Here is a 12,946-nt window from a genome sequence, read left to right as displayed (position 1 = left end):
TCTGCAACCTACACCGCAGCTCACAGCAATGCTGGATCCTTCACCCACTGAGCCAGGCCTCAGGGATACTAGTCGGGTTTGTTACGGCTGAGCCATGACAGGAACTCCACCCACTTGTTTTCTTAAATAGTCCTACTAGAATCCAAAACACCCTAATGCAATGCTGTTAGAGCAATCCTGTCTCACTTTTTTTTTTTTTTTTGCTTTTTAGGGTCACCCCTGAGGCATATGGAGGTCCCAGGCTAGGGGCTGAATCAGAGCTGTAGCCACCGGTCTATGCCAGAGCCACAGCAACGCTAGATCCGAGCTGCGTCTTCGACCTATACCACAGCTCATGGCAACACCAGATCCTTAGCCCACTGAGCATCCTCATGGATTCTAGTCAGATTTGTTTCCAATGAGCCACGATGGGAACTCTAATCCTGTCTTACTTTCACTTTCTATGAAAAGAAGGTGAAAAGTGGGGTATTTATTGGGTATAACACAGTCAGTCTTGGGTCAGGTACTCCCTGCTGATGAGTGTCGGCCAAAATGTTTCCAAGCATGGGTCTGCTGTCCCAAGATGGATTTCCTACCTCTTCTGGAGGAACTAACACAAAGCATACCCATGCCTTGCCCTCCACGTTTCATGTGAAATACCCAGACATGTGTCAGTTAGGCCCAGGATCTTCCCATTCAGGTTATGAAGCGTCTCCCTCACCCAGGGCTGACCTGATGTGTTTTCTGATCAAAGGAATACCAGATCCTTTACCTCACTGCGCCTGGCTGGGGATCAAACCCAAGCCCCTGCAGCAAAACCAAGCCACTACAATCAGGTTCTTAACCCAAGGTGCCACAGTGGGAACTCCTAGGCTGATTATTTTTAAGGCCCAAAAGACTCAGGAGAATCTCTGACCTCCTCTCAACTGCCTAAGGAATGTAGATAGAGGACCTGTTCCAGGAAGGAGCTGTCACCAGAGATAAAGAGAGTATGACCGAGGTGCATAGACAGGGAGGAACCTCGCCAAGTCTGTCTGTTAAAACTCCTCTCTGGGTCCTATTGTCTCTGCCTGGCCCAGCAAACATTTGTTTACCAAACATTTGTTTCCAGCTCCATGTCAACAGCCTTCCTCCCTTTTGAGCTTCCAAACCATCCCCCCAACATCCTCTCTTGTCTTTAACTGAAGACGGTTTTTAAAGTGAGGGCTTCATCCATGCTGCTGAGTTACTCAGATTTCCTAGGTCTCTCTCACGCATCCATGTCATTAAACTTGTGCTTTAATTTCTCCTGTTAATCTGTCTCATGTCAACTTAATTCTTAGACCAGCCAGAAGAACCTAGAAGGATAGAGGGAAATTTCTTCCTCCCCAACAGAGGCACAGAGGGGTCACATACTATAACCTGCCAAGTCACACAGCTGGTGAGTGATGGAGCTGGGATGCGAACCTGACAATTCTGACGCCAATCCCAGCTTTTAACTATTAGGTGGCTACTGCCATTCCATGCATTTGAATCACTTCTCTGTATCTTTATCACACAGAGAGCAACATCCTAGAATGAAAGAGTAACATGCCATAGCCCCAGAACTCCCCAAGAAAGAGGCCCCTGTGTGTGACTTGCTCTCAATTCACTGTTAGAGGGCCAAGAATCAAACCTTAGTCCTCATGGATACTAGTCGGGTTCGTTTCTGCTGGGGTAAAAGTTCTCCATGGCAGACAACCAATTCTCTTTCCTACTAAGTGTTATATTTTAGTTCCCAATTAGTATGCTATGTAAAAAGAAGTTTCCCTGCATTTAGAGCTAAGTCTGCTGCTGTTCACATGGGGATGCTACAATTATGTGCACACACTGGGGAGCCCCACACTGACTCTTTTCCTTACATTAGTGCTGCATGAAACAGCAGCTATGCCCCATGGATACGACTTCTTCAGGCTGTTAATTCTTTTTTTTTTTTTTAAACAGGAGTCCATCTTTTTGGTTTTGCTTTATCTTTTTTTTTAAAAAATTATTTATTTATTTATTTATTTATTTATTTATTGTCTTTTTGCCTTTTGAGGGCCGCTCCCACGGCATATGGAGGTTCCCAGGCTAGGGGTCTAATCAGAGCTGTAGCCACAGGCCTACACCAGAACCACAGCAATTCGGGATTCAAGCCAAGTCTGTGACCTACACCACAGCTCACGGCAACGCCGGATCCTTAACCCACTGAGCAAGGCCAGGGATTGAACCCGCAACCTCATGGTTCCTAGTCGGATTCGTTAACCATTGAGCCACGACAGGAACTCCAAGGCTGTTTACTCTTAAGTACACTATTAATTTCTAGGAGGTATGTCCCTGACACGTGAGCCTCAGGTACACATGGCCAGAAGGACAAACTCTTCTTTGCTGGTGCTTCGTGAGGTGCAGGGGAAGGCAGACAAAAGGCAGGAAGGAACCTAAATTCTAGACCTGTCTCTGCCTCTTCTTGGGTAAGTCATTTTATTCTTTGCTCTCAGTTTTCTCATCTGTAAATGGCCATAGTATCATCTGTCTTAGTAGCCCTGAAAAGAGGGTATGTATGAAATGATTCATCTGTAATTTGGGATATATAATCACTATCATCTTTATCATCATTGTTGGCTGGCTATTTTAAGGACAGCCTTAAATGTTAGATAGAGGGCAGGAGGCAGTGACTCTCAGTCCAAATACCCTCCTGTCAGTACAGTGGTCATTAGCAGGACTCTGGCCAGACAGCCTGGGTCCCAGTCTCAGCCCCGCCTTTCATTAACCAAGTGGGCCCGTGGAAGTTAAATGAAACTCTCCATGTGTTGCTTTCTCCTATGTTGAGGATAAGAGTAGCATCTATGTCATAGTGTTTCTGTGAGAATTTAGAGCTAATTTACAAGTTTAGACACATAGCAAATGACATATAATTATGGGCGATTATTTTCTACGTATTCTAAATTCAATTAACACTTGCCTGGATTATTTTCAGCAAGTTTTAAATTTTGAGATAATGAATCTTGCCATTCAAAATCTGTACTGAATGCTTCTTTTCTGTACTTGTCTGCTAAATGCTTGGGATTTGAGAAAAAATTAATTTGTTAGGGAAGTAAATCATCTGCCAAAATAAAACAAGCCAATAGCTGCTCTTCTTAGCATTTCCCTTGTGAACAAAGACTTCATGAAATGAGAATTTGAAAAAGGTGCAGCTTATTTATTTCTTTCTTTTTTTGGGGGTGGGGATGGGGGGAGGGGGCATGCCCATGGCATGCAGAAATTCCCAAGCTGGAGGTGGAACCTGTGCCACAGCAGTGACAAGGCTGGATCCTTAACATACTGAACCACCAGGGAACTCTGGGAGCTTATTTCTTTTTTAAGACTTTGTCAGGCAAGAACAGAATAAGACTAAGGACAGTGATAATGAAATCACAGGATTCCAGACAGCCTTCCACGGAGAAGGATCCTGTGCCCTGCACTTGCCAGTCTTTTTTTTGGTGGGGTGGGGGGTCTTTTTTAGGGCCGCACCTGCAGCAAATGGAAGTTCTCAGGGTAGGGGTCAAATCGGAGCAATCGCTGCTGGTCTACGACACAGCCACAGCATTACAGGATCCAAGCCCCGTCTGTGACCTACTCCATAGCTCATGGCAATGCCGGATCCTCAGCCAGCTGATTGACACCAGGGACTGAACCCACGTCTTCATGGATACTAATCGGGTTTGTTACTGCTGAGCCATGACGGAAACTCCCCAGGGCCAGTCTTGGGGCAGGAAGACTGGCAGTTTCCTTCCCCGTGACTACGGCTCCTGAGAGGTTCTGCTGGGGGAGCTTCTTGTCCCACTTCCCCTCAGCTGTAGTCCACTCTGTCCCAAGAGACCCTCTGGCTTTCTCTCTCCTGGGTTCCACCCCTACTCCTCTTACAAGGATATGGTCTGGTGCCAATCATGGCTGCTCTGAGTTGAGGAGGATCCTTCCTCTAGAGGAGTCTCTGCAGGTGGGAAAAATCATGTGAACAGTATTCTGCCCATCACTGCCAGCAACTGGATGGAATTTCTCCATGACTCCGTCTAGATCATCTGCCCATTTCTTTTTCTTTTCTTTTCTAAGGTTGCACCTGCAGCATATAGAAGTTCCTGGGCTTCAGGGCTGAATTAGAGCTACAGCTGCCAGCCTACACCAGGGCCACCACCACACACTGTATCTGCGACCTATGCCACAACTTGCAGCCATGTTGGATCCTTAACCCACTGAGTGAGGCCAGGGATTGAACCTGCATCCTCAGGAAATGAGCTGGGTTCTTAACCTGCTGAGCCACAAAAGGAACTTGCTGCACATTTCTATTTATCCTGCTGCCAAGTTCCCCTGATGTCACTTGGATGCCTTCTTTGATTTGTTTTAGGAGCATAAACAAGCTCTTAGAGGAGAGGAGAGATCCTTAAAGTTCAGTTTTTCACTGAAGGCACCTGTGGAGTTCTCCTGGGCTGCCCCCGGCAGAGCCACCACACGGCACCAAGGAACATCACTCATTGCACAGTCTTTGTGAATGGTGCCCCCGAGGTTGTGCAATGAGGTGCCTCAGCCTCTGGGAAGACACCAGTCAGCTGGGAGGATCTGGTCCTGCTTTTTTAAAAAAAAAAAATCTCAAAAGGAGAAATGCAGTTTAAGTCTCTGTCAGCTTTAGTGCCATGTCTCCCTAAAGGGGTTTGGAAGATGCTTCCTGGCTCTGCACCCCAACAGCTCACCTTCCCCAACCAAACGGTCTACAGCAGCAGACTCATAAAAGAGGGGAATGGAGGGGTGAGGGGAATACAGGAAAGAAGAACAAGAAAAGGGTTTAAAAAAGCAAGCTCTGGGTGGCAAAGGGAAGGAATGAGGGGTAAAAGCAAGGGGCGCCCCAAAGCACAGAGCTGTGTCCAGGAGAACCTGTGGTTTGTCCTCTGTCCTGTACCTCTCTGGGTTCCTGGGAACTCTTGAGTACCAGGTTACAGGATAGTACAAATAAAACACACCTCCAATCAAGACAGAGCCTCAGCCATCCTATAACTTCACATCCATGAAATAATGACCATGCAACAAAATTAATGTTTTCCCTATTTCCCATGCCTTGCTTCAGTGAATGAGGAAGCAGCTCAAAGCATGGGAGTGATAAGCCAAAGGGATAGCCAGGGAGGTGGGGTGACCAGTTCTGGAATAACCAAGACTAAATCTGGGTGTCAGGCAAACCTCAGGGGTCCTCTGGGCTTAGCTTTCCATGCAGGAAGCCCCAGCATACCATGCCTGAGAGGTAGCCATCCAGCCACCACATAACATCTCCAGCCACGGGGAGCTCGCCACCTCACAAGATAACTTGATCCATTTCTGTATTGCCCATATAATTAGAAATTTGTTCCCTTGCACCATGTGGCCATAGAATGTCCTGGGCCTTTGCCCTGCCCTCTGAAGCCACCCAGAAAAGGTATAAATGATCATTTCCTATAATTTTTCAAATGTCTGAATACGATGAACATTTTCTAACTTCTCTCTTTTAGAACAAACATGCTTTTCTTCTGTTTTGAACCTGTACATGTAACTGGAAAGAATTAAAAAAAACAGGTTTAAACAAGCTGACCAAAGATGACAGTCTGCTGATCCTTACCGATTGAGGAAAGCATTTCCAAAGCGACTAAGCTTTCGGAATGGCTTTTTGGGGTCCACGACTAAAGCGTTCCCTGGAGTGCTGCCCTCGGTCTCCCCATACATCACGGCGATGAAGGAGTCAGTGGTGGGCTCTGGACCAATCCTCATGCCTGGGAAATCTTGTTCCAATAAGTATCTGGGAGAGGAGAAAAGAAAAGAAACTCAGCATGATGTCACAAATCAAGAGGCCAGAGAGAGCTTCCTGGGCTACCAATTTTTTTTTTTTTTTTTTTTTTAAGGGCTGCATCTGAGGCACATGGAAATTCCCAGGCTAGGGGTCGAATTGTCTGCCTACGCCAGATCCGAGCTGCATCTGCGATCTACACCACAGCTCACAGTGACACCAGATCCTTAACCTGCTGAGCGAGGCCAGGGATAGAACTTGCATCCTCATGAACACCAATGGGAATCGTTTCTGCTGCGCCATGATGGGAACTCCCCAATTTTTAACATGATCATTTAAAAACCTAGAATACAATCCCCAAGAAAAAGAGAATGATTGGCATTTTACTCTTTTGCTGATAATGAATTTTTCAAAGCTTAAAAAGAGAGCCTAGAGAAAGACTAAAAAGACCGTCTGAAAGTGGACCGTAGCTCAGCACAGCAATTCATGGTTCCAATGGCACAACAGATACTACCCCAGAAAAGAGTAGCCAGCCAGCTCCTAGGCATCCTGCAAGAACCTACTCAGGCCCACTTCCCTCAAGTGAAATATCCCTGGTCCTCTAGCACCTTAGGGACACCTGCTCTTGGGGGACCGGGGCACCCTGTGCCTGCAGCTATTGTAGTGCTCACCATGCATGTTGCACTTCTCTGTGGGCTTTGAAGGCAGGCCCATGCCTACGGCCAGATGCATAACCCCAGCATCATGCCTGCCCACAGAGGGCACCTGTTATAGTGATTGAAATAATGAAGCATCTCCTTCCTTGTCAATGACAATTAGTAAGGCTGGGGCATCCTTGTATATTTTATAACTCCTCTGGGCTCCTGGATGTTGAAGCTGGAAGATGATCTCCAAAGAACTCAGCAGCAACAGAGGCTGATATGGAGGATGGGGGTGAAGGGGAGGACTTGGACTTGATATCACCAGGGTCATCCCTAGCCCTCTGTGCAAAGTGGGAAAAGATGCACCTTCCTCTAGGCACACCCAGCCCTACACCAGCGCTCACAGCTTAGTAGGCAGGACTCTAGCTGGATTTTACCCCCATGTGCCCCTTTGCCTTCCTGTAGTTCAACCTGTATAAGTGGCCCTAGCAGACGTCACTGAGGGTTGTCTTTCAGGGGCTGAGGAGACCACTGATGTGCTCTAGGGTGTAAGTCTGGCTCAATCACATCACTGGGGTGAGGCAAGGGAGCCAAAGATGGAAGCCATGGGGAAAGTTTGCTTTTGGTGGGAAATGGCTATGGCTTAACATAGCTCCTCCTCACCCCCATCAGCCTGTCATTCAGCTGAAGCCACAGAGATCCTCCCCCTCTCCTCCGTCCCTGGCAAGATTTCCTTTCCATTTAGGTGTATTCATGCATAGTCGGAATGGGGGTGGGGTGTGGCAAGGGCCACTCCCTCCTTCTTCTGCAACGTGGGGGGAACAAGAAGAAGTGCTTTGGAGTATATTTCACTCATTACCAAGCAACACCTTCAGAGAACACCTGACAGGGACAGCAAACCGGTACTGAGGGTGGCAAGCATTGGAAGAGAGTCCCTGACTGAGATGATGGGGCAGAGCCTGTCTCAGCCCTACCAGGGAGACGATCCTTCATCTCCTGGGAGCGGCTCAAAGGCAGAAACCGGCCCAACTTTCCCCAGCTCCCCATTCCCACAGCCAACAATCAACTTGGTCCTAAACCAGCTCTTTCTTTCTAAAATCTCCTAACTGATCAAATTCCAACTCAGAACCTGTGATTTTCATTTCCAGGGATAGAGGGAAAGAACAGAACTATCAACATTCAACACAATTTTGCCATTTTTCTAAGAATAAGAAATTAAGCCACCCTTTAGACTTGTGTTCTCTATGTAAACAAAATTGAAATTGTTTAGCATTCTTAGCAGGCAGTATTCTAAATGTTTATTTTTTTTTCCTTTTTATTCCTGCACTTGTGGCATACGGATGTTCCTGGGGAATGGGTCAAATCTGAGCTGCAGCTGCCGACCTACACCACAGCTCATGGCAACACCGGATCCTTAGCCCACTCAGCGGAGGCTAGGGATCGAACCTGTATCCTCAAAAAGACAACACTGGATCCTTAACCCGCTGAGCAACAACAAGTACTCCGTAAACGTTTAATTGATTTTTTAACATCATCTAACATTTTAAATGTAGAAACTGACTCTTCTACATTTCTGTGAACTCTTGGAGCACCAGAACAGATTTCTCTTTTAAATATGTCCCCTAAATTCAGAGTAAATGTGAAAAAAAATCAGATAATCGCATCCAGCACTTACCAAATACAGGTGACCCTTGAATGATACAATTTGAACTGCACAGGTTCACTTATACTCAGATTGGTTTGGGTGGTAAATACTACAGTACTACCCTGTCCCAGGAAAGGCTAAGTCTGTGGCTGCAGAGGAAATGCAGATATGGAAGCCTGACTACGTATTATATGTAGATTCTCGACAATTCAGAAGGTCAACAGCCCTAACCCCTGTGTTGTTCAAGGGTCCACTGTATGCACCATTTACCTGGTATCCTACAAAGCTCTCTACTTGCACAATGGTTTCATTTAATCTCCACAATATTCTGAGGTGGGTACTATCATTACCCCATTTTACAGGTGAGAAAACTGAGGCATCAAGCTAAACAACATGCCCAAGGTCACACAATAGGGGTTTCAGGGGAGATGGAAGACAGGCAGTTGGATTCCAGGTCTTGTACTGTCCTGAGGTACGTTCAAACCCCGGCTTCAGCTGGTAGTTTGTTCAGAGATGAGGAGCACAGGGAGTGTTCAGGGCCCTCACACAGAGTGTGCCACTGGACCATGACCCCATACTTCCTCAAAAGTCTGGGAAAAGAGCTCTCCGAACCGCCTCCTGCATGGTCCCTGGGCTGCCTTGACAATGAGGGGCTGGCTCTTTCCATTCTCCCTGGACCAAAGCTGGGGAGAGGAGATGCTATTTTTCAAAATATATTCAAATTAAATTTTTTCTGGCTGCGCCCTTGGCATGTGGAAGTTCTGGGGCCAGGGATCGAATCCATACCACTGCAGTGACCCAAGCCACAGGAGTGACAACACCAGATCCCTAACCCACCAAGCCACCAGGGAACTCTCAAATTTAATTTTCTTTCTAATTTCAAAACTTTGTCAGGCACCCAGGAGACTAGTAAATATCGTCAGGAGCAGAAATATTCATGTTTATAAATTCTTAAGAAATTCCACACAAATCTTAGAAATACTGGTTAAAGCAACAGTGACAGCATCCCCCATTCTGCGACACTCCAGCACTCAGAGTGTATGAAGAGTGTATAGATTTCTTACACATGTATGAATGTTGGATTTAGGTTTTACGGCCACTCTGGGGTCTTAAGTCTGAAGCGATTCAGCTGCAAGGCTAGAATTCAAGTCCAGATCACACCCCTCCCACGTCCGGTTAGATCTCCATACCCGTCGCCTGGATGAGGCAGCGCCTGGAGGCCCGTGGGAGAGCCGGAAGACGAGGAGACGACTGGGGAGAGGGGCTGGGGCTTGAAGAACAGCAGTCAACGTCACCAGGCATCCTGGAGCATACAGCTCACAAAAGGTCAGGTCCCAGTGTTGGTCTCAAACTTGACAGGCACTTTTCCATAGAATCAAAGTTAACAGAAATAGCTCACTTTGCCAAGACAGGCAAGAAAGGGGCAGGCTGGTCAAACTTGCGAGTGACCCTGTAGGACTGGAAACCTGAAGCTCCTCCCTCCTGGCCTGAGGCTTTTGCTTTTACATCAGGCTCAGCCCCATAGCCTTGGTACCCTATGTAGGACCTGTCAGATTCAGGAGTTAATATATGACACTCCCAGAGGATTGCCCAGAAAAGTCTTTACATGGGGGGATTGAGAGACTCAGATCCACTTCAGTCACACTGCTGGGCAGGCAGGAACGTGTCACATGTGGCTCTGAGGGACTAAGAACAGCCAGAACACAGAGTATCTGACATGAACAAAGTGAGAATGAGATGAGGTTCAAACCCAACACCCTTGAAGGGAAGAGTCTGAGTGGATCCAGAGGTGTGATGTACTGGTTACCCACTCAGCCACGTGCATGAGGTTGATCACCCGTGTTTAACTTTTTTCCCTTTGGACACCTCAGAGGCTTCTCCAAAGCTAGGAGTTCCAGGGCCTTTGTGGTGTTATCGGCAATAACAAGAATTCAAAGGAACAAGAGGCCACAGGAAGACCAAAGAAAAGACTCCAATGCAGTTCGGGGCTGGGGAGCTCAGCACACGGGCATCCTGTGTGTTGGGCTGTGTGTTTGTCCCTGGCTCCACTTCACTCTCCTTTTCCTGTGTTCTCGGAGGGCGCTGCCAATTCTGGTGGTGATTGCTCCAAGAATCTCAAGCCAAGTCATCAACTTAAAAAGGGACAGACATTAGGATCCCAAGCAGCTGAGCAGAAAGGAGGAGGTAGGGAGGTAAGGAGACCCGTACGGGGCCAGGGTTCAGCCTCACCCATGCGGCTCCTGGCACAATGGCTCCCGGGCTCAGCCTGGGTCAAGGAGCTGCTTTCATGCAAGGCTATGTGCAGACAGTGTCTTTCTTCTTTCATTGCTCAGGTTATAAAAGTCTTTGAGTTCATAGAAAAAAAAAACAGTCATTTGTGACAAGGGGAAGAAAAAATCTTGCAGACATGAAAAGTCCTGCCACATACCCAAGCACTATCTTCTCAAAGATGAGTAACTAAAAAGCAAGCAAGCAAACAAACTAGGAGGCACATGATTCAATGACAGACATCCAAAATTCCAGCTGCAAACTTCGTCTCCCCTGGGTATTCATCTATGCATTCTGTCTGGGTTGTCACAATTCTACTTGTAATAGTGGAAAAGGCATTAACTATTTTAGTAATAGACCTAACGTTTGAGAACCTGTTATGTGTCAAAGTCTTTATACAAATGAACTTATTTCATCCTAAGCACCTTATGAGATAGGCTCTAATTTTTTTTTTTTTTTTGGTCTTTTTGCCATTTCTTGGGCCACTCCCGCGGCATATGGAGGTTCCCAGGCTAGGGGTCAAATCGGAGCTATAGCCACCGGCCTACGCCAGAGCCATAGCACGTCGGGATCCGAGCTGCGTCTGCAACCTACACTACAGCTCACGGCAACGCCAGATCCTTAATCCACTGAGCAAGGCCTGGGATTGAACCCGTAACCTCATGGTTCCTAGTCAGATACGTTAACCACTGCGACACGACGGGAACTCCCTAGGCTCTATTTTTATACCCATTTTACAGATGAGAAAACTAAGGCTCAAGTAGATTAAGTGGTTTATTAGATCCTACGATTCTTTTTTTTTTTGTCTTTTTGTTGTTGTTGTTGTTGTTGCTATTTCTTGGGCCACTCCCGTGGCATATGGAGGTTCCCAGGCCAGGGGTTGAATCGGAGCTGTAGCCACCGGCCTACGCCAGAGCCACAGCAACTCGGGATCCGAGCCACATCTGCAACCTACACCACAGCTCACGGCAACGCCGGATCCTTAACCCACTGAGCAAGAGCAGGGACCAAACCCGCAACCTCATGGTTCCTAGTCGGATTCGTTAACCACTGCGCCACGACGGGAACTCCCCTACGATTCTTTATTAGCCCTGTGAGAACACTACCTCCCCTAAATCAGAGCTGAGAGGCTGTGAGAAGTGTTTATGGGAATGCGTCCTATAAATTATAACAAATCTACAAAACTAAGACTTTTTAGCCGGTACTGAAAAATCAAGCAGGCACTCTAAAAAGTAACAAGGCACATATATTTGGTGTATTTTACATACTTTTTTTTTTTGGCTGCACCCATGACATGCGGAGGTTCCCAGGCCAGGGACTGAACCCCAGCCACAGCAGTGACAACGCCAGATCCATAACCCACTAAGCCACAAGGGAACTCCTGAATTATTTTAAAATTCTCAAGTAAAATTCTAGAGAAGTAGCTTGTGTAATGATAAATGAAATTTAAAAATATTTGTGCATACACTGGCATCTGTGCAGTGCTTGGAGGTTCAGTTTACTGCTGTGGCCTGGTTTTTTTTTTTTTTTTTTTTGTCTTTTTGTTATTTCTTGGGCCGCTCCTGTGACATATGGAGATTCCCAGGCTAGGGGTCTAATCAGAGCCGTAGCCACCGGCCTACCCCAGAGCCACAGCACCTCGGGATCCGAGCCGCGTCTGCAACCTACACCACAGCTCACGGCATCGCCGGATTGTTAACCCACTGAGCAAGGGCAGGGACCGAACCCGCAACCTCATGGTTCCTAGTCGGATTCGTTAACCACTGCACCACGACAGGAACTCCCTGGGATATTTTTTTAAAAAGAGCATTAAACTAACCCCAATGGTCATTTTATTCCTTTGAGTATTACTAAGATTTTAAACTATATAGATGAGAAAGAAATAGACGAAATACAATTTTGAGTTCAGTGGAGAAAACAGAGGAGTTCTTGATTTAATTTAAATCCAGGGCCATGAGTTTAAATACATTTCAATTTATATTGTGTTGGAAAGTTTTACACTTTTTCTTACATTTTAAAATTGTAGTTGATCTACAATGTTGTGCCAATTTCTGTTGTACAGCAAGGTGACCTAGTCATACATAACATGACTTTTCTCATATTATCTTCCATCATGGTCCATCCCAAGAGATTGGATATAGTTCCCTGTGCTATACAGTAGGACCTCATTGCTTATCCATTCTAAAGGTTGGCATCTATTAACCCCAAACTCCTAGTCTACGCCACTCCCTTCCCCTCTTGGAAACCACAAGTCTGTTCACTTAAATAAAGTAGTTATAAGTGATAATACTTGATCCACCATTTCACTAGGAAAGGGATTGAGAAGAAAGGGTTAGTCTTTCAACTCTGATTTGTCCTGAATCTGGAAACAATATTTTTAAAGCAGTTTCCTCTGTTTATCCTCATGTGCAATACCAAGAAATGGAAGTGGGAGAAGAACTAAACATTTATTATCACAAAAGTGGTCTGGAATATACAATCATTTCCTAGTAAGTTAGTACCATCGCCACCACCGCTTGTAGACACCACCAAACAACAGATTATGATGAAATCATGTGGTATATATAGTTTGTAAGACATTTCACACATAGGCTTTATCACTTCACTCTCTTGCCGGAGCAGGTATTTTTATCC

The 12,946-nt window shown here is 46.2% G+C and overlaps 1 protein-coding gene across 2 annotated transcripts in view; it reads right to left on the bottom strand.

Moving 5' to 3' along the window:
* Window positions 1-12,946, bottom strand: part of EHD4 (EH domain containing 4) — an 85,235-nt gene that overhangs the window by 57,773 nt on the left and 14,516 nt on the right. The window contains exons 1-2 of one of the 2 annotated variants that reach the window (XM_047766615.1): window positions 9,235-9,551; window positions 5,594-5,770 (exon numbers count right to left, since the gene is read on the bottom strand). In XM_047766615.1, coding sequence (XP_047622571.1) covers window positions 5,594-5,742 — 149 coding nt within the window. In that variant the 5' untranslated portion in view covers window positions 5,743-5,770; window positions 9,235-9,551. Of the gene's footprint in view, window positions 1-5,593; window positions 5,771-9,234; window positions 9,552-12,946 lie in introns of those variants that run through there. The other variant, XM_047766614.1, reaches the window with a different exon arrangement.

Source organism: Phacochoerus africanus, chromosome 2 (genome assembly GCF_016906955.1).
Source record: "Phacochoerus africanus isolate WHEZ1 chromosome 2, ROS_Pafr_v1, whole genome shotgun sequence".
Classification (NCBI taxonomy): Eukaryota; Metazoa; Chordata; class Mammalia; order Artiodactyla; family Suidae; genus Phacochoerus; species Phacochoerus africanus.
This window is presented reverse-complemented; position numbering and strand designations above follow the sequence as displayed.